Consider the following 26,855-nt stretch of genomic DNA (forward strand, 5'->3'; position numbering starts at 1 on the left):
ATGAGCACCGGCGGCGGGGACCTGTCGGGTGCCACCACACCACATCGTGCGGAGGTGATGTAATTGCCGTAAGATATCGCTGGGAGTTATCACCGTACAGTACAAATTGAAGCTGTGTGTACTATGGTGGTGCCTACTCCGGTATTGGTTCGTTCGCCAGTCTGCGGAGGTGCTGCAGGGTGATAGGGTTATGCCTCCAGAGGCAAGCACTAGCCAGTGTGACGGATACAGACTGCCCATAGAGACCGCGACGAGATGAGATACATGTAGAATGAACGGGTGCTGGCCTTCCCTCAAATGCAATGATTTTTGGCCGTTAGGGTGCGTTGCCAGCCCGGGAATAGTATACATAATCATCACTGCTCATATTCTCTTGAAAATAATACCTTACAATATAGTAAGGCTTTACAAGCATATCAGCTCAGTATGTTCTCCGTTGTTTTACTCGCGTCTCAAATGATCTACGCCTAGCATAGGAGGCTTCAGACGATCTTAATGGATAACTTTCTGGCAGGGTTGATCTCCACCGTGGACGCCTCGTCTAGTCCCGCAACGAATGCTGGAGACGGCGCCTGCGAAGTGTTGCTCTTCAATCCTTGATCTATGGAGACGGAAGCAGACACGACGTTGTTCTGGAACCGGGCCAGGCCTTACGATGACAGGTGCTTCTTGATCGCAAGAGGCAAGAGGATTTGTCGACCCGTTGTAGTTGTTCCTAAGGTCATAACTCTAAGCGTTGAAGTAGAATTCAGCCTTATTTGACATCCTGCCTAAATCGTATTTGTTACGAATTCTTGCTCAAAGGTGCACGTACCTTCCGGGTGCTAAACGGTTCTGGGGTCTTGTATCGGGCTAGGGCATGCCCACAGTTATCGTGGAATGCTGCATTAATACCTGGTAATACGGAATCATATGTGTCCATCCACATTAATACTAAATTATTACTACCACAGTACCTCTGGTTCATGCAATGGTGCTGCCTCAAAATCACAAATCAACCTCCCTTTCTCGCTCAACAAGCACCCCTGGTCCGAAATAAACACCGACCCTTTCGTATGCGCTACCTCCTGCCGACTGACCCTGGCATCGTCCTTTGGGATCCACAGCTTTGGCGCGGGCGCCCACATCTCCGGCGGCCAGTACGCTCGCTTCGCGTAATCCGGCGGCAGCTCCACGTCCCCCGGTTCTGGGTTCACTTTGGGTTGCAGAGCCCTAAAGTCCTGGTATACCTCCGGATGCAAAAACGTCATGATTGTGTTGGGCTCCCGTGTCGGATCGGGGGTGAGCCAGATCTTGATTTGTGTTAGGACCTTGGTGAGGCCAGATGGTTCGCTGGCGCTCTGCTTGAGGTTGCTTTTGATAGCTGACTTGGTCCATTCGGTTACGGAATATCTGAGGCTGCTGCTGCCTTCTATGCCGCGCAGCTGTATGTCGGTATCGAGGTCGTGGGATGGAGAGGGACTGGCATCGTCATCGGCGGAATCCTCACCCATATCGTAGTAGTCTGCGGCTAGGCCGCCTGTGGTTTCGGGCTCTGGGACGGAGCTCCTCTCGTCGAGGGCATCATCGTCTACGATTGGCCCAATATCCTTTTCTAATGCCAGTGTCCGAGGCAGATTGTAGAGCAGGGGCGTGACCGCTTCATTGAGCGAGACGTGCACTAGTGCACTAAAGATGAAGAAGATGACCATCAGGCACACTGGCCCAAATGCTGATCTGAGGGCAAAGAGGCCGATCAGGCAAATCTCGGCGATGTAGAGGCCCATCATAAGCTGCATTAGTGCGCGGGGGTAGAAGAGGCCTTTGGTATCTAGGCTGGAGTCGTAGATGTAGATCAAACAGTATCGGTAGACGTAGCTGATGAAGAACATTCCGAGTCCGGCAAAGACTAGGATCAAGGGGGCGATACAAGAATAGCTGATGGCTGTTGGCATCAGGTCAGGACTAGCACTCCTTTTTCCGAGGGACAAAGGAACTCACCGATAACACCCATGTTGGTGAACCGAGGGTACTCGCTTCCCCAATGAATCTTGGTCAGCCTGCGCCAGCGATAGAACTGCCGCCTAGGATTGGGCGTTGCCTTCCCGATGACTTCGTGCCGAATGAGATCGCCAAAGTTGGCGAGCCGCGCCGCTCCGGAAGCTAGGCACTGGATCAGGATGTACGAGAGGTAAAAGTTAGAGGCTTTTGGCAGGTTCTGGGATAACAAGTCCTTTGCTGATAAAGGGTCCATCAGAACACCGGACAAGGCCGCCGAGGTTGCCGAGGTGAGAGTCGTGACGAGAAAGACCTGCACGACTTGGAAGGCAAAGTAGGCGTTCTGCACAAACAGCTCCACCAGCGCATGAGAGGGCACACCTGCAACCCTTGCGCAACCTAGCAACGCGTCAGCACATTGATTTCCGACGTGGGCCGTTCTATAAGTCTTACCCCTGAGCATCCACGGAACCGCCGCCATTAGCCACGAGAGGGCGAGAGCGGGCAATAGACCCTGAATCACACCCAAGATGACCCCCGGGATCTTCATGATCCATTTCAAAAAGAATATCTGCTCGCTCAGGGACTCGACATTGGTTATCGAGCCCACAAGAGCAGCTGGAATGGACCAGAAGATGATGGCGACGGCAATAACGCCCATCATGAAGAAGCGGCGCATGATGTGCTCCCACCAGCGGATGCGCAGCGCACTCCAGATTATTTCGTCGGGCCGGAGACCGATGTAGCGCGGCGACATGTGCAATGGCTGATGATGAGCTAGAATCTGAAAGGCCGCTTGGGCGCTTGCTTGCGAGTCGAATTCGATGAAGGCTGCGTTGAGCGGGGATCCATCCCCGCCGCGGTGCTTCCGCCGGAGTTTCCAAATTTCCCGGTTGAGAACCTTCAGTCGCGCCCGCGTCCACCTGATGGTATCGACACGGCGGCCAAAGTTTCTGAGCGGGCGATGATACGGCCGCGATTCGGCGGGAATCCAGAGGGCAGCGACGGAGCCTCTGACATCTGGCAGCGCCGGATCCAGACCGTAAGGGTGCGTGTACTCTGGGTCCGCCCGCTCATCCAAGGTTGGGCTATCCAATGCCGACAGTTGGCGCTCGGCGAATTGGACCGCATTGCCAGTTTGGCCCTTTTCCGTATCCTTCTGCGAGGATTCTACAGGCGGTGCCGCTACCGGTGGAGTTGGGATGGCGGTGCTCGGGGACCCTGCATGCTTTTTAAGGTGCTTTTTCCGTGCTGTATTCGCCAGCCTGATCAGTCGGATTTCGGCCTTCTCGAGCCGATCTGCCGTCTCTTCCCTATCTTCGACCAGAGCACGCAGGGCACCGAGGTCTTTGGGGATCCAGATATTTTTCACCGAGTCGCCAAACAGCTTCCGCAGCCTTCCTTCGTCCACAAAGGGCTTTGGGATGCACGTGAACAGGACGGTCCGAGAGGAGAGCCGCTTGGAGTAGTTTGGTGAGAGTAGGTATGCCTGGCGGAGATTGATGTAGTAGATGCACTCTCGGCACACCATGAACAACACGAAGCCTGCGCAACGTTAGCCGACATACTAGTTCTCCATAATCGTGATGCATGGAAACACCGACCGAAAAAACACCAAGCTACGGCCACATGGGCATAATATCTATTGGTGACTCTGATATTACCGATTGTCAGTAGGTCGAGTTCTGACAATCCGCTGGCGCCAGTGCCGTGGACGGGAAGCAGAACCGGCCATGCGAGGCAGCATCCTGCGAGACATATAATGGACAGCACCCTGAGAAAGCGGAGGAACAGGAAGCCATCGAGTGAGCAGTTGTTGAGGATGTAGTTGTCATCGATGGCGAAGAAGGGCTTGATCCAATCAAACCACCCGCTGGGAAGTTCAGGACTCGGCGGCCTGCACAACGGTGTTGGTCAGCCGGAAACAACGGACTCAAGTATGGCGGAGTCACACCGTTGAGGTCTACTCACTCTGGTGTCCGTAGGGACGGGATCGTTCTCGGGGCGTATACGCGCGGGCACTTGCGGCGAAAGGTGAAGAAGATGATGAAGCAGATGGCTGAGTAGATCAGAACGGGGATAAAGGTGGAGCCCAACGACGACAACGAGGACGAGTTGCCGGAGCCGACATGGACAAGAGTGCCACCGGTGCTGCCGTCACGCGCGGACCCGATCCTCCCATCGTCGCTCTCGTCCTGGTTGCCGGTCAGCTCACTCTGCAAGCGCACGGCAAGTGTACATAAGTAGCAAACGCCAAGTCCTCAGGCTTACGATATCAAGGGCCCGCCTCGCAAGACGGAGGAGCTCGGCACGCCAGTCCATGGCCGTGGAATCAGCAGGACAAAGACGGCTCTTCGCCGCGGAACTGCAACATGGCGCGATTTGATGTTTGTTCCTGCTTTGGCCGTTGAAGCTAAGCTAACTCGAGGTTCCCAGGTCTCCGGACTTGAAATGTCAGGGCGGGAGAGGAGGGAGACAGCGGAAACGACCCCAGTTGGGCTTGGCGAGCAGCCAATGGGGAACTGATGCATGTCTCATTTTTTTTCAGCGACCCGCATGCCCAATGCCATCGCCGATTCGGGAGATGTTGACAACTAGCGCGGCTGGGCGCAAGCCAGTGGCTGGAGGAACAGAGACGGCTCCTCTACCGACGCCCGCCATCCAGGAAGCCAGATGCGTGCCGTTACCTCATCTCTACGCCGATTGTGCTGATATTGCATCACTACAGTACGGTTATCCTCGCCCGGTGGCGGCGATAAAACGCCCGGAGAGCGCTGTGTCGCAGCAAAGACGTGTGGTTACAGTGTGCCGTGGCCACCCTAGTGACGGGAATGATCTGCGCTGGAAATCACCGACCGGGGGAGACATGAACCAATGAGCTGCCGAAGTGTAAGGTTTGTCGCCGACCAAGGCCTCGGACGCCTCGATTGCAGCGCCACCAATGCGACACCAGAAAGGCTTGGATGGGGAGTTGAGATCGGCCTTGTTTAACAGCAGGAGATGTCGGAGCAGCCGTGCCCTTTGTTCTCTATTCTGCACTAACCGTCCTGACCGACGTCAATGGCTTGCCAGGGTGCGCGCCAATGTTTCAGACGGATCGATCGAGTTCCCCACGGTGGGTCTTTGTTCGGGGGGCAGTCCAAGCATGGCGATTCCGGTGTGTTGGGCCTGCAGCAGCCTGTCTGCAGGTGATCACAACCTTAGGTAAGCTGCCTCGATCTTCCCAGCCGAACGAACGTTCACCTCATGTGAGGGGCTCCACCAAGCGCTACTCGATAATGTTCGATCCTGTGTCGGGGCTTGTATCTCGAGGCCGTGTGCAAAGTCCTGGTGATTATTGTTTGATGCACCGGATTGCTAAACTACCCGAGTGACGGACTATCACTTCGTCTCCTAGATTCAGGGCGCAACGAAGAACCTCTCCTTCAGGATTCATCACCTTGGAAACCGGCACATCAGTAGCGTCTGTCTGTACATACATTTTCCCTCGGATAGCCGGAAAAGCTAGAGTTGATGGTGAAACAAAGCAACCATCTTTGTTCCTTAGTCATCATGATCTTTGTCCTAGGTCAAGGGAAGCACTCTACGAACATGGCAGCACCAGAATACGACCGACATAAAGCGGCCAGGTAAACCATCGGCCATCCACGCTAAAATTGGCTGTATAAAGCCCGAGCACCGATAGCTCGCCAACTCGAACCTCAACTGCCCATCCCACTCCAGAGTGCCACCAACATCTGCCGCCAACCCCCCAAAACGTCCGCTCCTTCACAATAGAGATAAGCCAGGCCATGCCGGTTATGCGAGGGACACGGTCGATCGCCGACCTACCTGTTGAGATCCGGGTTTGGATACTTGGTCAAGCCGATTATTTTGACATACCTGCGCTTCTCCTTTCGGGACGTGCCCTGTATGACGTGTTCCAAATCGATCAAAGAAGGATCCTGAACGAGATAATCCGCAACTCCATTCGCCCCGAGGCCTTTAAATATGCTCTTGCCTGCGTTACAGCCCAGCGATGTCGGAAAGAGTGAGCTAGAAACGCCCCCATCTAACGAAAATGGTCTAATGGTTATAAAAGCCCTCGGATCCTCCCAGATCTCCGCAAAAATGCGCAACCTGAGCGTGAGGAGCGGGCCAAGAAGGAGTGGCGGAATTTTGGTGGGCTCAACCGTATCGAAAACCCCGAGGCTTGCCCAGAGGAGGAAACAGGTCTAGGGATCCTCCAAGATTTCTGGTGTCTTTTACTTGATTGTCCAGAGCCCGAGGTACCCTCACTTGGCGAACTAGAAGCCCTCCTACAGCTTCACTCAACCATTGAGCGCTTCATCGCAGACTTCGTCTTGAGAGCAACTTCCGATCATCTTCCCGAGGCCCTGCACGATCGACCAGCGCTACTCCCGATGGCGAAGACGAGGAAGGTCATGACGCAGCTGTCCCTGGCTGAGAAGGCCCGTTTGCACCGTGCCTTTTACCGAGAAGAATTCCTGAACTGGTTCTTCTCATCCCAGGAACCCAAAGTAGGCAGTATCGACGAAGTGAACCTGGTCAAGGCCTGGTGCATATCCGTTACCTGGCCGCCCTGGGAGACACAAGAGATCATGGCGACGCATGCATACGCCAAACACCAGTATGAATTAGTTCACGAAGCTATCAATGTCGACTTCATTCGCCAACTCGAGGCTCGTATGGTTCCCGAAGGCCAGATTGCGGACCGCCTGAACGGAAAGTCTGGCCCTGAATCAACAGATCACGGGGAGAGCCGGCCACGATCGATACGCCAACAAGGTCCCGAATACGAAGGCTTCATCGTTGTGGAGCCGCGAGTGGACGACAATATTGCGGTCGATTCCTACATTGAGCGCTCTGTGGGCTTGGGCTTTGGCTATCTCCGCCATGTCCTCTCGCGGGACGACAGGGGCCGACGCCGTCTCACCCAAACGAACTTCCATGCCCTGTCCCGCTCAAATTCCATGAGCTATCATGGCCCAACTCTGCACTGGTCTCTGAACTCAGTCACCCGTTTTCAGGATCAGGCGGGCATTTTCCCCGAGGCGCGATCGGGTAGGCCAGTTGACCAGCCCGGGCCGGGCTGGACCCTATATCTCGGAGAAGGGCTCCGCGAGTTCGAAATCGTGCTGGAACGCCATTACCTCTTTTTGACGGGTCTGGTGTTTTGGGATGCGGAACGCCTGAATAGCATGCATCCATCTGTGTGCAAAGGTGCCGGGGAGTGGGCCGCAGAGGTTCTCGGTTTTTATGGTCCGCCCAACAGATCTGATATCTGGCCTCGGGGCCGTGGGTGGTGGCTTTACATGGACGAGGACGCAAAGAGGCCCAAGAGCGGGGCCTGTTGGTTCTTCACGACTCCTCCGACCCGTGCTCTCCTGGTCGACCCCATGGACTCGCTGCAAGAGCTGGAAGATGACTTCAAATACGACATGGGTAATGGGTTCAAACCGACAGAGGAGAAGGTACTATATGAGGACTAGGACTACTAATGCCGAGACGTGGTTATGTGCCCAGGACTTGCTTCTCTGCAGAGGAGCACTGACAGGGGGTTATAAGTACAAATATCGGGGACCACTAGATCCGGAATCTATAATTATCCTACTACCAGTTGTAAGCAACCCGAATGTTTCGCTCTTCAAACACTGACCTGGCATTTCCGGCATTCGATTTACATCACTAACAACCTTAAATGATACTCCGGACCCAGAACTTCCAATGAACCAGCGGATAACTAATACCCGCCATCCGGATGCATTGCCAACTCTTCTCACGCCATTTCCCAATGCATCATCTATCCCCAGTAATCCTAGCCAAGAAACACCCACTGATTACATCTCCCTCCAAGGCGAAAACGCCTTGTCCTTCCCATACGGCTGGTACTCCTCGGCCATAGCCTCCGCCAGTCTCTTGCCGCTCTCCGCGACGGCCCTGTCAAGCCAGATGCGGCCGAGGGGGCGGGCCAGCCTCGCCCGGTAGACGCGTTCCAGCTCGCGCAAGTACATGACGTCGCCGACGCAGTAGCGCGCCGTGCGCTCGGGAATGGGACGGACGGCGAACACGTCTCCTCCTCCTCCTCCTGCTGCTCCTCCGCCTCCGCCTCCGCCTCCGCCTCCGCGGTCCATCTCGTCCCGCACCGCCCGCTTCGTCTCGGCCCACGCGCTCCGCTCCGCCCACCCCACCGCGCCCGCCAGATCGTGCTGGACGCACCGGTCCAGCCCGCGCACGAACCGCTTGCTCTGCGCCTCGGGCCGCGACGCGCACTCCAGCAGCTGCACGTCCACCGCCCCCGCCAGCGCCACCCCGTACAGTGACCACAGCGCGTCGGCGTCGTTGCGCAGGTCCCACAGCGATTTCGACACGGCCGCCGACTGCAGCACCGACTTGAGCGTCACGGCCTCCCCTGCCGCGGTGCCGGGGGACGCGGACGTGGATGCAGACGCGGCGGGGGTGGTGAAGGCTTGCGGGCCGAGAACGAACACGTCGATGAGGTAGGTGATGTTTTGCGGGTGCAGGAGGACCGTGATGATGGAGATTGTGCCGTGGCGGCAGAGGTTGGACCCCTCGAGATCGAGGTAGAGGTGGGTGGTCGGGGTGATGGAAGAGAGGAAGGCCTGGAGGGCCGGGATGGTGGAGATGACGGTTGGCGTGGCGGATATTTTTGGTGGTGGTAGTGCTGGTGACGAAGGTGAGTTGGGCGGGCTGGAGAATGAGATTGCACGCTCAGATGAGGGGCGGATACATAATATACAGGGAATTCCGGACTGAGCGCTAACACTGTCCTAAAATGTTCTAAACGCTGTCAATTCAGGTCTCCTCCAATCGAATTCCGAGCCAGGTGTCCGAGGGGGCAGTGTTGCCTGCTATCTGCAGCCACCCGCTGACCGAGATCCTTCTGCTCCTTCGTTTGCTACTTGGTTCGTTTACTTCGTTTGCTGCTTCGTTTGCTGCTGCATTTGCTCCTTCCTTTAACCTCGTTTGATCCTCTCACGCCGGGTTATATTTGTCACGGCCAACGACGACTCGGAGCTTTTTGCCATTAGAGCTTCGGTCTAACCTGTATGTGCCGAGAGGTTCCATAGTCTTCCTCCTGGTGCCAATTATATTCTCATCTAGATCTGTATAAGATTCGTTAAGCCTTGTCTACTTACTCATCACGCTCGTATTGGATCGGCATTCTTTCTTAATAACCTACACTAAGTGTTGTCCCCAGGGAGCCTAATAAAATCAGAACCCAAGTTTAATAAACTCCCATTTTCCTTCCCAAATCTTAGTATGCTGCCACTTTTGCAGTGATGACGGCTCCGCCTGGCGGTAGTTGCCCGGTAAAGCGAGCCATCCGCATACACCGACAACTTTGGTATAATCATTTAATCCGTATGAGGCGGTAATCATAATATGCAAGCCAGCCGTGTACTCTCAGAGGTGCTAAGGATAGCTGCATCAGGAAGCTAGTGGGTCGGTTAGTGTCGACGGTGAGAGAGGCATGTCAGGAGGACATCGGACACGGCAACAAACAAAGAGCAGCACGGAAGGGCCTAAGCGGACAGTCACACTGTTTCCGGAAACCATAGCTTACTCTGATTGGTTGCCGTTGAGCTTGAGACTGTTTGATAGTGATATTTCTTTTGTTGACTGCTGGTGAACAAATGTACTCGTCACCGGTCTTCATACAGAATTTCCGCCGGGTGTGGAATGCTAACACGAAAAAGGCTGAGGAGGATAAAGTAATCAGGTCTTTCTGTACGTGTATGCCTACCCTGTCGTAAGAGCTAGATTGCCCTTACGACTATAGTAAGTTGAGAGCGAATTACCTTATGGTCCGTCACGAGCATCGAAATCGCCGTTTTAGTCTCACGGGGCGGCAGTACCTAGAAAGCTTTGATGCAGAATGATTGTGCTGCCCGTTTCCGGCTTCCCCTAATCATCCCTCCCAGGATATGGACCCCCCGGTATGACAAACTCAATCGTATCCTGGCCTGGATAGAGCCGGTCACTTCCCAGGAAGCTCGTGGTGATGACATGAAGGCCGCTGGACAAGTTGCGCGGTAGTGGAAACGTTACCCTTCCCTCATCCTCAATAGACAGCAAGTGTTCCATCTTCACCTCCTTGCTCTTTAACGTCACAACCCCTGAAACCGGCTCGTTCGGACCCCCAGCGACATTGACGGTCACTCGTATCGGTTGGTCCCCCCGGTTTGCCGCAAGACCGGCCCTCACAATTGTTGGTCCCGTTGGGGGCTCCTGCCAGCCGTGCTGTGTCAGATTCCACTCTGGCCTGTGCTGGCACGGTACGCAGCCCGGCCAATACGACTCCGGCACCCTGCCGCTGACGGGATTCCGGTATGCGAACCACATGCGCTGGATCTCAGGCCAGGAGACGTACCGGCCGCTGCCGCCCATGAACCCCGTCTCGCGTGGATCGCCCATCTCAGTAAGCAGCAAGTCGGGGGGGTACTGCTTGATTAAATCCCGCGGCGGCGGGTTGGTCGCGTTCTGGGGCCGCGGCTGGACCCCCGACCACCCTTCCTTCCAGTTCGTCATCATCCAGTAGAACTCGTCGATCGTGACGCTCCACAACCTCCAAATCCCATCCTCCTCGACCGCCTGGTCGTGATACATGCCGCCTCGAAGGGTGCCCGAGTTATTCTTATCGGTTGCCGGCTGTAGTAGCCGCGCCCGCACGCTCGATGACCGCCCATCTCTCGAGACGTGGATGACGGGCTGCGGGCGCCAGTGGAACGAGACGCCCGACCGGCTCTTTCGCTCGTCAGTACCGTACGCTGCGGTGCACGCCTCGAGAACCCGTTGGCGAGTCTGGTAAAAACCGGCAAAAGGTGACTCCTTGTTGCCCTCTGTGGCATGGACGGCGGCCATGTTGCTACAACCTTTGCCATCGATGAAATCAATGTAGAAGCCGTAAGCGTTCGACACGTTCTCGGAACCGTCGTAGGCCGCCGAGCGCTTGAGTCGACGCCCTAGCTCGGATATGTTTTGACGGGCGCCGATCGATTTTGGCTCCCGGGCGCTGCGGCCGGTGTACGGTAAGATGCGAGGCTCAACTGTACTCTTGGGCATGACGCTGCCATTTCCCCAGCCGGTCGAATAGTTGGCTACTACCAGGGGCGAGATGGTGATATTCGAGATATGCCAGATGCCGTTCTGTTTGACGAAAGTGTTCTGGAAAAAACTGAAGCGCCATGACGCCGTGCTCTCGTTGGCGTTGCCAATGAGGGCTATCTCGATGCCACGAGAATTTGCCGTTTGATCAGTTACGTCTGGGCCACGAGCTGGACGAATCTCCACAACAGTGTCGAAGATGAGGTGCTCATTCAAGATGCCTTGGCTAAGCCCCTCCGGGCCCATCCACTTCTCTAGCGCTTCTTGAACGCCGTTATAACCCGTGAATGACCCAACATTATCGATCGTAAATCCCACGGAATGGCCGCCGAACAGATCAACGACGTCGGTCCACATTCTACGGTCCACGTAGTACCCATACGCGTGTTGGAGGTTGCGCACCTCATCCTCATCGTTCAGCATATTGATCCGGTGCTGCAAGTCTTCTCTGGACGCCTTGGTCTTGGGAGCGTCGCCAACCGCCGGAGGGATAGGTATCCCTGCCTCATCAGACGTGTAATGGAAAGGAGGAACAGTGCCCAAGTCCCCACCGCCAAAGTTTCTCCAGCCCTCGGCGTAGTTGCCGGTGTACAGAGGGTAATACCGAAGTAACGAGATCTTCCACCGACCATCAACAAGTGCGTACTCATTTTCGTAGATACCGCCCTGGATCCTTGTCTTCCCGACACCGTCGCCCTGAAAGCGCCAGCCGCTAAAGCGCCCTTTAGCGGTGCGCCCGTCGACAGCTAGGTTAACTAACGGGGTGGCGGCAATTAATGTATCGAGCGATCCGGGCTTGATACCATTCATGTCACCAGCGTCATTCTTCAACCACTTCTCGATCGCTCTGTGTCCTTTCGCCGACGCGTTGCCCCATAGCAAGGCGCCGTCCTCGGTGAACAGCGCAGCCATGTCGGCATACCGGCCAAATTGAGCCAGCTGAGAAAATGTCGCCGTCACATCTTTCACTTCGCGGACCGACTCGACCCGTTCGACATCCCGGGCGAGCGAGTCAAGGTTCTCCGCCCGAGGGAGCACCGTGATGGCATCGTGCCGTGACGGCGCGCCCAGGCTGATTGCAGCGCTGCATAGTAAGAGCCCCGGCAGCAGTTTCATGTTAGATATATCCCATATAGAGAGGCTATTCGGTCAGGGCCAACTAAAGTAAGACGGTGCAGGTGAAGGTCATCCACCGGCTGTCATCGCGGCCTGGTCGAGACAATGCTTCAAGATATAACCAGAACCGCATCCAGCAAAACCCTACAGCGATCTCCATCGTGGCGAATACACGGGCCAATTTAGATCTGCATATACCCAAAGCATCGTGTATTACTGAATCCTATAAACGCAGGTACCAGCATGATATATCCGTTAGGAAATTTGCCCGTTTCCCCACACCCAAGAGATTATCCAGAGGTCCTTCGTCGGTAGAGCTCAACGGTCGGCCCAGCCCGGCATTGCGTTTTTATGTGTGTAGCAAACCCTTTGAAGTAGTAATGGGTACAGAAAATTGGAAGAAAAAAATGAAAGAAAGGAAATATTTTGCAACGCAATGCCATACATTGATGAGCACTGTGATAAGCCGTTTCCTGACTGCAGGCTGCTTGGACTCCGTCTAACCGCTGACTCTGCCGTATCCAAGTTCCGTTCCGACCAGCGGCCGTGATCCGCGGGGCTATTGTTTCATCGAACTGTTATGATAATCGAGCGCCTGCAAAGCGATCGACAGCGTAATCACCGCTGAATCGGAACCCTGTTACTAGTTCTGTCTTGGTCATCCGCATCTAGGCCTGCACGTATCTGTTACTTTGCGAGTCAAGTTGACTGATCTTGTTGAGATGAGCTTCTAGAATAGCCCAGTTCCTTTCCCGGTATGGCCTGCAGGGTGATTAGTTAATCGAGGTCGTTGTAGCATGAGAACCGTAAACATAACTTGTCTAACTTCTCTTTGTACATATTTTAACCTCTTATATTATAGAGGTAAAAGAATATGCTGTTTCGCTAGGTTGCTGTGGGACAGAGTGTAGTAAGGCTGTTGCGATTGGGGGGTGCGGTTAAGGTACCTAAACAGGGGCGTTTCACGAGGCATGCTCATGTGGGATGCATGACTACGGGGGCTTCTATGGGCAACCTGTACGTAATGAACGAAGCTAATATTTGCAATACACGTCCTACCGGCTGGTCTGAAAACATGAGGTTCATATGTGAGCCGACCAAGGCCCCTAGAAACATAGGAAGTGCAACGAGGTAAAACCAGCAAAGCTGGAAAGCCAACTATGTCGCACCATCCGGCAATTTGTAGCACTGGTCCTGCGAAGGCATCCTCTCGCCCCGGTCCCACTAACGAAGCAGTCAGTATTGGTACAACGCTGCACTGGGTGTCAAGTTGGCACCTACATGTTCGTTGACGCAGCCGTCGACCCAGTGCCATCTGTCTGTCACCGAGTACCGCGCATACGACATGTTCGTGCTGGCGTCGAAGCACCACGCTGTGTTTTGCTCGGTTCCTATCTTTCTGCCGTTGCAGAAAAGGGGCCAAATGGCTTGGGGCCCGCTCTGATATCCGGGAGAGTTTTGCTAGGGTGCATTCCGTCAACTCCTGCGCTGCAGGTTTGGCTAGGCGATGTGACTGGAGTTTGAAACCCACCTTGTAGACGTTGTCGATGAGTGAAAACATGGTCCTGGGATCCCCATCCACCACGAAGGCGCGGTAGAATTGGTACGCCCTAAGCGCCGTTTCCTCGATGGTCACGGAGGAGTTTGGCTGGCAGAGGACCGGGGGGGAGCTCAAGTGGCACAGGTTCTCTCTCTTGTAGAGCGCATCGTCATAGCCAGCGGGAGCGGCAAGGACACTGACAGGCGCCAAGACGCCTGCGGCGAGGAGAGGAATGAAGCGCATCTTGACCGGTGGAGGCGGCTCTGAAGATGCAAAAGATTAGACGCGGGTCAAACAGAAAACGCGGTGGGTGGGTACCTTGCTTTTTATAGGTGCTCACCAGCGAGTTCTAGGCCGAAGATGCGAAGTCGATAAGAGAAATGCTTTGGGTCTGCTATTGCCGGCACTTTAACGCGGATAATAGTCCGACGAACTATTGTTTCTGATGGGATGTCCTGGATAATTAGGCGTCTTGGGGCTTGGGCTTTAATTTGCGGTCAATCTGCCTAGTAGCAGCCGTGGAATCGCAATGGCAGCCCAAGTGAGGGGTATGTAGATCGGCACGTTCACACTGGAACCTAGGCATCTCGAAACCTGATGTGACAAGCCTCTTGCGTGTAGCCTTGGGCCTTGCCGGTGGCAAGTTTCTGTTAGTGTCTCATATATCCGTATCTCCTCTTCCTCCAGTTCTCGACGTATAGGCAGCCTAGTCATGTGTACGCTTAGTGATGTTACCTAGATTCGGACATGGCTCCCAAAATAGCGATGTTGGCGGATGTCTCCATGGGAAATTGAGGTCCCTTGCAGGAGAGGCCAGGCGGCAGCCGGCTAGCGCACAAAAGCCCCATGCTTCCGGTTCGTGCGCATGGAGCGCTTGATGTCCGTCGGGGGTTTATGTTAATATGGCAGCACCGGTCGGAAGGAGATGGTGGTTCCTAGCGACATACCGACATAAAGCGTGATGCGTCGAACCCGGATCGTATGCTCATAGGTATCGCAGGCATTCCACCAAGTAATCCTTAGACACATCCTGCAGCGCTTAGGTTGCATTCGGCGACATCCTAACGGAGGATCTGAGGTTGTGTCCCTAAACAGCGCCCGTGGTGTCCATAGACTACGGCGAGCATTGGCTTGGTTAGTGGGCCTACTGCTGACGGGTTATAGGACAAAACAAGCCGGTAGTCGAAACGCATCGCGTGGGAGACGTAGCACCATCGAGTTCTGATAACAACGTATCTCTCGCGTCGCCGCGGTGCCCGCCTTTTGCCGGCGGCGCCGGTTAGTACTAGTTTTCAGACACTGCATGGGTGAAACTGTTGTAACAAACGCAAGTTCGGATCCTTTCTCTACCGTGCACTACTAGTAACTAGGCATGCCAGTTAGGGAAGAGGTGGTGGCTGAGGTGACTCGGGAGATGTAGTCCTTACTAGTAAGTTAGAAGTGCTCACCAAGCTGTTTGTCGTTACGTCTTGGGATCTCTGCCGTGGCAAACCGTAGGAGAATGCGGAAGCGAAGGCGCTGCGACGAGGATGTAATGAGTACGGCGGGGAAGTAAGATAAAAAAAAAAAGGGGGGGGGGGGGGGCAGTCCAAGGCGGGAGAAATGAAGATACCTGTGACTTTGATGCTTGGACAGGCGTGTGGGGCGACATCGATCCGGAGGAAAAATGCCCTTTGGACCTCGTGGACCTCCCTAATCCATGCTAGTAGTAGGATATACACATCATTAGAATCTTGCGTTGTCCTTGAATCTATTGTAAAAGCTGGAAACTCAACTGCAACGGCTTTATGAAGGTCCATGTGCCGCAGGCGAAGGTTGGGGGTAGAAGAGGCGGAATAGCCAGGCGCCCAAGTCACACCAGTGGGCGTGATTATTGGATATCTGCGGCTTCTAGTCTCCGTTGTTAGGTCAAGGCACACAAGGAGCACTTGCAGTATAAGAATGTGTCGATATGCTTGAGCCGTGTATCGGAGTTGTCTTGGCGGCTTGTTGGTCATCCCACAAATCATTCCCGAAGCCTGTCGCATCGTTCGTGAGTAGAAAGTACTATTAGTATGAAATAATCGTGTATGAAAGTGATATCACAGGTGTACCCAGGTAGTACTCGTAGTTGACCGTTCTGTCTGCTGCGAATCATGAAAGCTACCTTAATCAAGTTATCAAGAATACTTATTAATCATGGCCCTTTGGCAATTTATCCATGTCCTTACTGGCGTTTGCCTAGACCTTGGCTAGTCCCCTAAGTCACTTGATATTTGTGAGACTGGTGGCTATCCCTTTGGGGTCCCATCCCCAGAATCCCGTTGCTAAGATCGATACTAATATGTAAGGCTAGCACTGGTGTTGCTAGAAGTAGGAAAAATCCCAACCTACTTAGCGGCTGATTAGTTAGTAGTAGCCCAAAATAAGTCTTCTCTTGGTCAGTGTCAGGGTAGCGTAGTATATCAATCTGGCAGACCGCCAGTCTCATCTGCCGTCCCAATGCAAGATAATTCGGCTTACTTGCAGAATCGACAGCTTAAGGCTGCAGTTAGACCGATGCACGATGACCTGGCATGTCCGTCGGTACAGTGATACGTTGGTTCGTCGGCTGCCACTCGCCAAGGTTGTGGAACCACCATTCCCAGACACCACTGATGCCAGGCTGCGAGATGCACGGCAATTCTTAGAGCGGGAACAACCGTAGATATTGGGTGATATCTGCTACAGCCTTCCATGCTGACCGCCAGATCGTTGTGCAATTCTGAAGATCCCTAATGGATGGTGGAACGACATGTCCCCAAGCCCCAGCTGGTTGGTCTGAGCAAGTGGACAACCAATTCACGGTCCGCACTAAACCAAGTCCTGCAGCAAACTGACGAGCTTGGCGTCTTATGCGGGTGAGCGCTTTAGCATTGATTGGTGTATTGCTACGGCCCCCCTCCGGGCTGATATCGAGGTGCAGCTGGACAGAAGCAGACAGCCTTTGGGCCGTGCAGAGCTCCGCCAAATTACCTCACCTTAGGTGGCTTGCAGAATTCGGGGACGTGGAGGGGCGGTCTGTTACTGGGCAGTAAATTGGGAAAAAGGCCGATGCAATACCAGGCTTCAATATGACCGACGGTGGTAGTATTCAGGTATCACCGGACAGACCCGGTGGGGGCTGGCCAAGACAGTTGGCCACCACCCCAACACGCCTCGTGAGCCACCAAAGAGGGCACCGATGGTCCCGCGGAAAACATGCGGAGACGGCTGCAGCAGCTGATGCCGAGAATGGGTAAGGGCTAGCTATCAAGTCCTACTGGGAACCATTCCCGTGATAGGCGCTCTGAAATGGTGTGCTGCAGACATATGAAGTGGTCTCGGCGCGGAATGACCTTGGCAGTTGAGGAGTCAGACGGATTTGCTTGGCCCGCGCGACTCGCGACAATATCGGTTTTTTTTTTTTCTTTTATACCGAAGCCGTCCAGAGACAAAGTGGAAGTTGTTCGGTTGTGGGGCAAAACACACCATGATCATTCTCCTTTTAAGTCCGTCACCGGCGTCAACATCATGGCCAACCCCCAGATCACTCCGGCTCTTGGGGCCCGACAGGGTCGGGTTTTGACGCAAACAATCACCAGGCCCACCACCACCATCATTGCCGTCGTCACCCTCGGAGACGGCCCCACTTCGGCGCCAGCAGCTCCGACCAACCTTCCAACCACGACGACCCCGCCATTAGGACCCGTCAGTCCGGGGCCTCCGTCATCTATCACACAGCAGCAACTAGCAATAATCCTCGGGACCGTCCTCGGATTCGCATTTCTCGTCGTGCTCATCTTCTGCTACTGGTCGGCCCGCTGGAGGCGCGGGGCGACCATCTACGTCGAGGACGACGAGTACAGCGAGAGCGATATGGTCGAGGCTGAAGAGCTGCGCAGGGCTGCCACCTGGAACCGGGTACATGGAGCGACTACCACAGAGGCGTGGACTACAGTGCCGCCGCCCGTAAGATTCCCGCCCACTCCGAGGTACACGCCTTATCGCCAGACACCGCATCGTCAGTATCGTGGGGTTTGGCTTTACCCCTGAGCGGGAAGGCCGCGGCGAATGATTACATGGTCGGGGATCGTTTGAGTGTTGTAAAACACAACTTCCCTGACTACTTAGTAAGTAAAGGTGATTCGGCATATGTCGGTGTCCTTCTGTTCGGACCGATAAATTCACGGACGAGAGATTCCTAAATCGAGCCCTCACTTTTAGTCCCTCGGGAGCTAATATTCTCGAAAGATCTGACAGTTTAAGCTATGTTATAATCTGCCATGATTTTATATCATGAGAGTTGAACCGAACCATGGGTTCGGCTGGCGCAAGTGCATATTGTTGCCTCGAGTCCCGTATCGAGTATTAACGTTCAACTTCAACTCAGTCGTACGTCTGCCCTCAACGGCTTCCCTGACCTCTCATCCGCTGGGCTAATCAAGCATTGACATTTCCGATTAGAATTGCCCAATGCTCAACCTTCTTGGACTTGGTGCGAAGTTACGACTAGACACATGCATGGATGTAGTTCACAAGGGATCAGCAGAGCGGACGAGATGGTGGATGAAAGACAGCGTGATCGTCATAGCCCAGGAATTGGTATGCTGGTACCTTGCTAGAGTGGGGCTTTGAGGAACACCAGGAGCCATCTTGGTTGGTAGACGTTGGACTTGTGGGAGGACGGTGATGGTAATATTCTTGGATTGCACACAGATGAGGTGTGTTGTGGTGTCTCAGGACCAAGCAGGGCGCTGAGAGACGAAATGGGGGATACAGGCCGATTAGGCGTCCGATATAGAGATAGTGCATGGAGAGGAGGGCCATAGATCGCACCGGAATTCTACTCGGTCTAGCATCACCGTGCTAACTGACTGCATCGTACGATTAAGAAAACACAAACGTCTCAAAGGCGATCGGTGGACGTATTCATGAGCCTTCACGCTTGGATCTTGAGCCGGTATTATTTACGGTTTCGCATTCCGCTACCGGCGGGTGATGGCGGCGGCATATGGTTGCCGCCGCCAAAGAGGGTACTGAAGCGACTCTCGGTTCCTGATAGCTGGTGCTACACTGGCTTCCGTAACGTACTTTAAAGCAGCTCGAGGCTTTCGCCAACCTGACTTGACTCGTTAGCCGTGCGAAGCCAGCGATGGGCATCACGGCCTGAACTATACAGCCTGCACAATACCGGTTTGCACTGCAGCACGCCAAATCCCATGCGCCGATTTGGCAGGGCTGAGGCTCAGCCGCCTACTTTGTCGGTCAAGGAACTCCGCCACACAGAATTACGCGGTTCGCTGAGGCAGCTTGAGAGGCATGAGCCACCCCACCTCGCGCGAGAAGGGGGACCTGGTTTATGTATCTGCTTATTATTAATACGATAACAGCCAGCGCTAATACTGAGTGCTCCTATCATTGGTATTGGACACCTCAATTAGCAAGCCTGCAAGCGCTCCAACATGCGCAACGAATGACAATGAGTACCCGTGCTGAACGGTCTGACGAACCCTACCTTCTGGAAACACAAAGCGCATTCGAAGAAGTGGACCCCTCCTGGATTGATATCACATCCCTTGAGCTCTGGCTGTATACCTGCGACAAGAACCACGCCTTAACCTGCCGAACCGTTCTCAGGACGGCAGAATCGGTGGAAACCCGGCCGCAATGGCTGATTGACATTTCCCGCAAATGCTTGACGCCGGCGGGTCCAGACGATCGATACGCCGCGCTGAGCTACGTCTGGGGCGGAGTGAGCTGCAGCCAGGCCACCACAGCCAACTTATCGAGACTCCTCGAGCCGGGGTCCCTCGAGGCGGCCACGGACATGTTCCTACCTCGGACCATCCGGCACGTAATGGGCCTGCTCGAGCGCCTGGGGATCCCCTACCTCTGGGTCGACGCGCTATGCATCGTCCAGGACGACCTGGAGGTCAAGCGCAAGCAGATCCACGCCATGGCGTGGATCTACGCCAACGCTTACGTGACTATCATCGCTGCAGACGGGTGGGACGCCGACCACGGCCTACGGGGGATCCGAGGCGTCACCGAGCCGCGTTTCCTGCACGGCGACTCGGTGCGCGAGGTGCAGGCGTCGCTGCTGTCACAGTCGGCCATATGGTACAACCGCGGATGGACCTTCCAGGAGATGATATTCTCCCGGCGGCGCATCATGTTCCATAACCAGGTCGTCCTCTGGGAGTGCCCCGCCGCCGCGTGGAATGAGTGCCGCCTCAACAGCATCTTCACGATCCCGCGCTGGCCCGTCCGGGTCGGCTTGACAGCCTGTCCCGATATCCCGCAGTACATGCTCGCGGTGAGAAGCTACAACACTCGCCAGTTCACCTATCCAGAAGACGCGCTCAAGGCCATCTCCAGCCTCCTGTCGACGTGGAGGTACTCGTTCGACGGCGGGTTCATATCCGGGCTGCCGCAAATGTTCTTTTACGAGGCCCTGCTGTGGCAGCCTGCTGAGACGCTGCAACGACGGGTTCCTTCAAACGGCAGCGTAGCTGATGATGACGCACATTTGCCGAGTTGGTCTTGGGTCGGCTGGGAAGGGTCCATCGACACCGAGTCCTGGCTGAAGCATTTTAGCCATCTTCATCTTCTACAGCATAACCGAAAGGGTTCCTGGGTCTTCCAGGTCATGCCGACTGCGCCATGGTTCTACGTCGACCCCGTCCACGGCATGTCCGAGATCCGTGCCTCGTCTCTCACCTATAGGCCGTGCTATCGGTTCCGCGATGAACCGGTCGAGGGATGGGAGCAGGTCGAGATGCATCCGCGTCCGGTGTGGAAATATGCCGGACTCGACGACACCAGAACAGCGTACCCACTCCCTTTGTTCTGCGAACCGGGAAACGTGGTATCAGCGAGCAAACTGTACACGCAGACACTGCGAGGCTATTTCAGAGGACGTCGACGATCTCTGCACAAGACAGATGAGTTTACACTTCTCGACAAGTCGGGATCGGAATGCGGGATGCTCAGACTTATGTTGCTCCCGGCCGGGGGTTCTTACGGGCTAGATGATGGTGATGAAATCATGTTTGAGCTTGTTGAAGTGGCTGCTGGAATGACGTGGGACCCGAAGCGAGTCACTAAATGGGGCGACTTTGGGCAAGAGATCCTCGGTGACTTTTCGGCCACGCCCTGGGAGCCGGAGGTTAAGAGGATAATCTACGTCCTATGGATCGAATGGAATGAAAATGTGGCTTATCGTAGAGGTCTCGGGCGGATTACTGCCGCCACTTGGGATCGAGAGTACACGGATGAGATCGATCTTGTTTTAGGATAGCTCTGGATGCTTAGACGGGCCGCTGAACAAGAGTGATCGGTAGCATGGGGGCAACATGCGTTACGCGTTATTCAGTTGCCAATTCTCCTTTTTCTTTAGCCCTTGTCGTCCGGATTGTTCCTAGGGTAGTATCCATCTACAGGTGTGGGCGACGGCAGTTCATTGTCATAGGATCCAATTCGATGGGCGCTGCAAACCAGGGGCAGGCGTCATTTTGTTCGAATTGAATGCCTGGAGAGGCTTTGGTTACTAACAACTTGAAGAGATCCATTGGGAACATTTATGTTAGGTATACGTGTCTTAAGTCGGGTGATTGGGGTGTATTTTTCGAGAACTTAGGAGCAAATGCCGTGCGCGCAAATATTTTAGGCCTTTTGTCGGTGAGAAGAAGGGGTCTTGTTGAATCTTAATCCGATGAGCAGACCACGCCACCGCATACTCCAGCCTCGAGGACAAAAGATCTCCCCGTCGTGACGTCCGCATCACATGACCTCACCACGCCACAAGCATACGAACATCTAGAATGATTGAGGCTATGCTGTTACAGTATCCGCATCAAATGATTTCAACACGCCACGAAGTCGTACCAATGTGGTAATTAGCAGTAACAATATTAAGACGATGCCTTCTTACCGTCTACCGCTTATGCCATCAAATAAACGTCAGACCAATGGCCCCGCCCCCTTTGCACGTCATTTTCCTTGTGATATCTAAGTCGATGCGTCGCATGCTACTCCATACTGTCTACAGACACGGATGGATCAAACAAACCACGCCGAAACCCCATCGTTAGTGCTTGACTCGGCATGGCCGGCTTCGTTGCGGGCAACTCCGGGGGAAGAGGATCTTTTCAACATGGAGAACAACCCGTTCGCCTTCTCTCCTGGACATCTATCCAAGCTCATAGAACCGAAATCAGTCGCCATCCTGCAGCAGTTAGGGGGCCTATCGGGGCTGGAAAGAGGCCTGAGAACCAACTGTCGAGCGGGGCTCAGTATTGACGAGGCCAGACTGAGCGGCACCGTAACGTTTAGGGAGGCTTTGTCAGGGCCATCGCACCGGTCCGAGTCGAACCGGTATGCGGATGCATTGACCCCGAGAGCAACACCAGTCAGGATAACCCGAGAAGCACGGATTAACGAACGGCGCTAAATAGATCCCAGATACCATTCCCATTCCTAGGCGCTAAACCGGATGATCACTACGCGGATCGGCGACGGGTATTCGGGGAAAACCGCCTACCAGAGCGGAAATCAAAGACGTTTCTCGCGCTCGCCTGGATTGCGCTCCAAGACAGGGTCCTTATCCTGCTCAGCGTGGCGGCCGCCATCTCTCTTGCCCTCGGCTTGTACCAAACGTTTGACAGCCATCATGGGGAAGGAGAAAGCGCGCAAGTCGAGTGGATTGAAGGTGTCGCTATCATCGTTGCGATCCTGGTCGTGGTCTTCGTCGGTGCCCTAAACGACTGGCAAAAGGAAAGGCAGTTTCGCAAGCTACACAGGAAGAAGGCGGACAGATATGTTACGGTGATCCGGTCGGGCAAGCCCTCAAGGATTTCTGTCCATGATGTGTTGGTAGGGGATGTTGTGGCGCTGGAACAGGGCGATGTGATACCGGTAGATGGGGTGCTGGTCCAGGGTCATAACATCAGTTGTGACGAAGCATCCTCGACTGGGGAATCCGATGTGGTCAAGAAGATGCCCGCCGAGGCCGTCTTGTCGGCTCTTCTGCGAGAGCCTGATCCCAACACCAAGACGATTGCAAAGCTGGACCCGTTCCTCCTCTCGGGCGCCAGGGTTCTGGATGGCGTGGGGACATTTCTCGTGACGGCGGTTGGGCCGCACTCTGGCTACGGGAGAACTATGATGGCGCTTCGCAATGACCCCGGCCTGACGCCGTTGCAAGCGAGATTGAACGTTCTTGCCGGTAAGCACACCCTGACGTGCCACACGATTTCTGGGACACATAATGCTAATCGGATACCTAGGATATATCGCAAAGCTAGGCAGTGCGGCAGGGCTGCTGCTATTCGTAGTGCTATTCATCGAGTTTGCTGCTCGACTCCCGGCAAACCAAGCCAGCCCCGAGGAAAAAGGCCAGAACTTTCTCAGGATCCTTATCACCGCCATTACTATCATTGTCATTGCCGTTCCGGAAGGCTTGCCGTTAGCTGTGACGCTCTCTCTAGCATTCGCCACCAAGAGGATGACCAAGGAAAACAACCTTGTACGGCATCTACAATGCTGCGAGACCATGGGCAACGCGACGGTTATCTGCTCCGACAAGACAGGGACCCTCACAGAGAATGTCATGACGGTTGTCGCGGGCGCTCTGGGCTCGTGCGGAGTTAGCTTTTGCGATGGAAGGTACTGTCAAGATTTAAATGACAATGATGTATCTCCGACGATGAACGGGGCTGGAGGCGACGAGGGGGCTCTCGTTCGTCCTACTAGAACCGCAACGCGGCTCTCGACAGCAGAGCTGTCATCAATCCTTCACGGCGAATTCCGAGATCTCGTAAAGGAGTCCATTGCTATCAACACGACAGCTTTCGAAGGCGAAGAAAACGGCAAGCCAATATTTATCGGTACCAAGACCGAAACGGCGCTCCTCGACTGGGCCAGACGGAGCCTTGACCTCGGACCCCTGGCCATCGAACGCGCCAACCACGCCCTCGTACAATTATTCCCTTTCAATTCACGACAGAAATGCATGGGTACAGTCATCAAGCTCCCGGGAGGCAAATACCGACTCCTCATCAAAGGAGCACCCGAGGTGGTGTTGACGCAGTGCAGCGCTGGCGTGGCCGATCCGACAGGGCCGCTCTCTACTTCACTGTTTGGCGAGTCAGACAAGGGGGACATCTCAAAGGCCGTGTCGCGGTACGCATCGCTGTCGCTCCGGACGCTAGCCTTGGCATATCGAGATGTCGACTCCTGGCCGCCGAAGGGCGTGCGCGCCAACTGCGCCCAGGTTGAGCTCGCCGACGTGTTCCACGACATGACGTGGGTCGCCGTGCTCGCCATCCAGGACCCTGTCCGCGAGGGCGTCTCAGTGGCAGTGCGCGATTGCCAGCGCGCGTCGGTAGCGGTGAAAATGGTCACAGGAGACAGGGTGGAAACGGCCCGCGCCATCGCTCGCGAGTGCGGCATCATCACAGGCGAGAACGGGCTTGTGATGGAGGGCGCCGAGTTCCGCCGTCTCAGCGAGGAGCAAATGCGCGCTGTGGTCTTGGACCTCCGCATCCTGGCCAGGTCCAGCCCCGAGGATAAGCGTCTGCTCGTCGAGTCTCTACGGTCGCTGGGCCAAGTTGTTGCAGTGACCGGCGACGGAACAAACGACGCCCCGGCGCTCAAAGCGGCCGATGTGGGCTTCTCTATGGGCGTCATGGGCACCGAAGTGGCCAAGGAAGCATCCGACATCATCCTCATGGACGATAACTTCTCGTCTATCGTAAAGGCGCTCGCCTGGGGCCGGGCCATCAACGACGCCATCAAGAAATTCCTCCAGTTCCAAGTCACGGTCAACATCACGGCCGTGGTCCTCACTTTCATCTCGGCCGTGGCGAGCAGCGAAGAGCGGTCCGTTCTCAACGCGATCCAGCTCCTGTGGGTCAACCTGATCATGGACACGTTTGCGGCGCTGGCACTGGCGACCGACCCGCCCAGTGACAGCCAGCTCGACCGCGCCCCGGAATCCCGAACGGCGCCGCTCATCAATCTTACCATGTGGAAAATGATCATCGGCCAGTCTGTCTACCAACTCACTGTCGGCCTGACGCTGCATTTCGCGGGGCCCTCTTTCCTGCCCTACCCGGAGCCGGAGCAGCGCACGCTCGTCTTCAACACGTTCGTGTTCATGCAGATCTTCAAGCTCGTTAACAGCCGGCGCATCGACAACAAGCTCAACATCTTCGAGGGCCTCCACCGGAATCATCTGTTCCTCCTCATGATGGCCGTCATGGTGCTGGGACAGGTGCTGATCATCTTCTTCGGTGGCGCCGCCTTCGTTGTCGTCCGACTGAGTGGCGTGCAGTGGGCTATCTCCCTGGTGCTTGGTTTCTTGTCGATACCGGTGGGGGTTCTCATCCGCCTCATTCCGGACAGCTGGATCCACAGCTGTGTTGGGTGGGTGCCGAGCCTTGCGGTGTGGCGGCACAGAGATGGCAGGGAGATGGGTGGAGAGAGGACAGGTGTTGGTGGTGCCGCCGCCTGCCCCGGCCGGGATTTCGCTAGCGCATTGTTTTCGGTGAGGGATGACCTCGCATTCCTGAAGCGGGTACGTGGAGGGCGAATAGCGGCATTGGGGGAGGCGGCAGCAATTCGACAGAGCTTCGGTGGCCGGAAGACTGGGCGGAACGGGCGCTCCAAGTCTCCCACGCGGTCAGCGGTTGGTATGCCGGGTCTTCTTGCTGCCAGTATTGGCGCTATGTCGCCGGTCACAGAACAGTTTTCAGCTGGCAGTGAAATGCGGATCGGAGACTGAGAAAATCTATTTTGTAGTGAATCTGGTTTTTATCTACGGCGCACAAATGGGGGAGGAGGTTGCTACCACGATAGTGAGACAAGGGCCTATATTTACAGCCTTTCGCATTGAATACCTCCCCTGGACACCATGAATGAGGCCGCCATACATGGTAGCAAAACTGTCACGGGTGCTTCTCAAACCCTTCCGCTGACCTCGAGAGCACCCAGGAGTGCCATTGAAAATACCAAGCCACCTAGCCGTGTTCATCCGGATACAACAAGCAGAGCATCCCTTAGCGAGCTATGCCTAGCCCATATCAAGCTTCTCAAGCCTTATACCGCTCCACGCATACCCAGGGCTTGGCTAATGGGCTTCCTCCAAGAGGTAGGGCCGGTTTGCCACAGCCTAACATCTGTGGTACAGCAAGTGTTACCCCTGAGTGAAGACAGCATTATGTAGACCTACGAGCTAGGTACCTATATCAGGCTATTTAAATCCTGCCCTTCTTTTCTGCACTCGTTATTTCCTTTCCTCTCTTTCTCCTTATCGTCGTCCTCCTTTTATTGTTGGCTCATCACCGATCTCCCACCTATTTCCTCTTGTCTACCTTCTTCTTATTAGCCAGCCTCCTTGTTTATCTCAATAAGCGGAACTTTGGACGTTCAGATGGCTACAGAGATTCTCACCCAGCCCGACCGATGTCACTAGGATCAGCCTACTAACCGCATCGGCAGCCATGATCCCTATTGTCTTGTCTGTTCTGTATTTTGCCCTCCCCTTGGTTGTTGGGTATATAGGTGTAGATAAGTGTTTCTGCGCCATTTCAATGCCGCGCAGTTTTGTCCTACCCCTAAATGCTAGGACGGCTCCGTTTCCAGCGCAAAGTGTTCACGTGGATAGGCCAGCCGATGGTTGGAGGGGGATGATCTTATTTAGTACCAACACAGATGCTAATCACCAGATTGTTTATTCTACAAATATAATGCATCCGTAGAAGACGAATAATTAGGTGTGATGGTGTCTATGCACAAGGCTGGAGTGGCCTTTTTTTTTTTTTTTTTTTTTTTCTTTCAGCAGCACTGCGCCTAGCCCCTGTTCGCCCCATCATGGGTTGCTGCCTCAGTGGTCACTTTCATCGCTTTCCGGTTCATGGAGCTCGAAGGACTTCTTTCAGGCGGCTACTTTGAACTTTGGCCACCGGCTTCATCTCCATGACTCCAAAACCGAGTTCCATCCGGTGCCAGCATGACCGAGTTTATGTCTCTAGGGCTTGCTGACGACATTTTTCACTTCTTTAACTTTGGCTTCAGTCTGTCAAGGTCATTT

At 54.8% G+C, this 26,855-nt stretch overlaps 8 protein-coding genes across 8 annotated transcripts; 4 read left to right on the top strand and 4 right to left on the bottom strand.

The window, feature by feature from the left end:
- Positions 1 to 944: 944 nt before the first annotated feature.
- On the bottom strand, positions 945 to 4,299 carry MFIFM68171_10097 (Meiosis-specific protein, required for spore wall formation during sporulation; the record flags this gene model as incomplete). The annotated part of the gene is made up of 6 exons (XM_071065516.1): positions 945 to 1,924; positions 1,981 to 2,376; positions 2,431 to 3,522; positions 3,582 to 3,874; positions 3,949 to 4,193; positions 4,249 to 4,299. 6 exons carry the CDS (start codon positions 4,297 to 4,299, stop codon positions 945 to 947), a joined length of 3,057 nt encoding a protein of 1,018 aa, XP_070921617.1.
- A 1,668-nt stretch (positions 4,300 to 5,967) lies between these two features.
- Positions 5,968 to 7,469, top strand: MFIFM68171_10098 (uncharacterized protein; the record flags this gene model as incomplete). The annotated part of the gene is made up of 2 exons (XM_071065517.1): positions 5,968 to 6,007; positions 6,076 to 7,469. 2 exons carry the CDS (start codon positions 5,968 to 5,970, stop codon positions 7,467 to 7,469), a joined length of 1,434 nt encoding a protein of 477 aa, XP_070921618.1.
- A 348-nt stretch (positions 7,470 to 7,817) lies between these two features.
- Positions 7,818 to 9,163, bottom strand: MFIFM68171_10099 (uncharacterized protein; the record flags this gene model as incomplete). Its single annotated transcript, XM_071065518.1, has 2 exons — positions 7,818 to 8,688; positions 9,138 to 9,163. The coding sequence occupies 2 exons, from the start codon at positions 9,161 to 9,163 to the stop codon at positions 7,818 to 7,820; spliced, it is 897 nt and encodes a 298-aa protein (XP_070921619.1).
- A 743-nt stretch (positions 9,164 to 9,906) lies between these two features.
- On the bottom strand, positions 9,907 to 12,222 carry MFIFM68171_10100 (uncharacterized protein; the record flags this gene model as incomplete). Its single annotated transcript, XM_071065519.1, has 1 exon — positions 9,907 to 12,222. The coding sequence occupies one exon, from the start codon at positions 12,220 to 12,222 to the stop codon at positions 9,907 to 9,909; it is 2,316 nt and encodes a 771-aa protein (XP_070921620.1).
- Positions 12,223 to 13,380: 1,158 nt separating this feature from the next.
- On the bottom strand, positions 13,381 to 14,005 carry MFIFM68171_10101 (uncharacterized protein; the record flags this gene model as incomplete). Its single annotated transcript, XM_071065520.1, has 3 exons — positions 13,381 to 13,446; positions 13,504 to 13,683; positions 13,754 to 14,005. 3 exons carry the CDS (start codon positions 14,003 to 14,005, stop codon positions 13,381 to 13,383), a joined length of 498 nt encoding a protein of 165 aa, XP_070921621.1.
- Positions 14,006 to 17,293: 3,288 nt separating this feature from the next.
- Positions 17,294 to 17,815, top strand: MFIFM68171_10102 (uncharacterized protein; the record flags this gene model as incomplete). The annotated part of the gene is made up of 1 exon (XM_071065521.1): positions 17,294 to 17,815. One exon carries the CDS (start codon positions 17,294 to 17,296, stop codon positions 17,813 to 17,815), a length of 522 nt encoding a protein of 173 aa, XP_070921622.1.
- Positions 17,816 to 19,241: 1,426 nt separating this feature from the next.
- MFIFM68171_10103 (uncharacterized protein) lies at positions 19,242 to 21,062 on the top strand (the record flags this gene model as incomplete). The annotated part of the gene is made up of 1 exon (XM_071065522.1): positions 19,242 to 21,062. One exon carries the CDS (start codon positions 19,242 to 19,244, stop codon positions 21,060 to 21,062), a length of 1,821 nt encoding a protein of 606 aa, XP_070921623.1.
- Positions 21,063 to 21,818: 756 nt separating this feature from the next.
- Positions 21,819 to 25,547, top strand: PMC1_3 (plasma membrane calcium; the record flags this gene model as incomplete). Its single annotated transcript, XM_071065523.1, has 3 exons — positions 21,819 to 22,172; positions 22,226 to 22,988; positions 23,050 to 25,547. 3 exons carry the CDS (start codon positions 21,819 to 21,821, stop codon positions 25,545 to 25,547), a joined length of 3,615 nt encoding a protein of 1,204 aa, XP_070921624.1.
- Positions 25,548 to 26,855: the final 1,308 nt, after the last annotated feature.

Source organism: Madurella fahalii, assembly GCF_045866475.1.
Source record: "Madurella fahalii IFM 68171 DNA, scaffold_6, whole genome shotgun sequence".
Taxonomy (NCBI): domain Eukaryota; kingdom Fungi; phylum Ascomycota; class Sordariomycetes; order Sordariales; genus Madurella; species Madurella fahalii.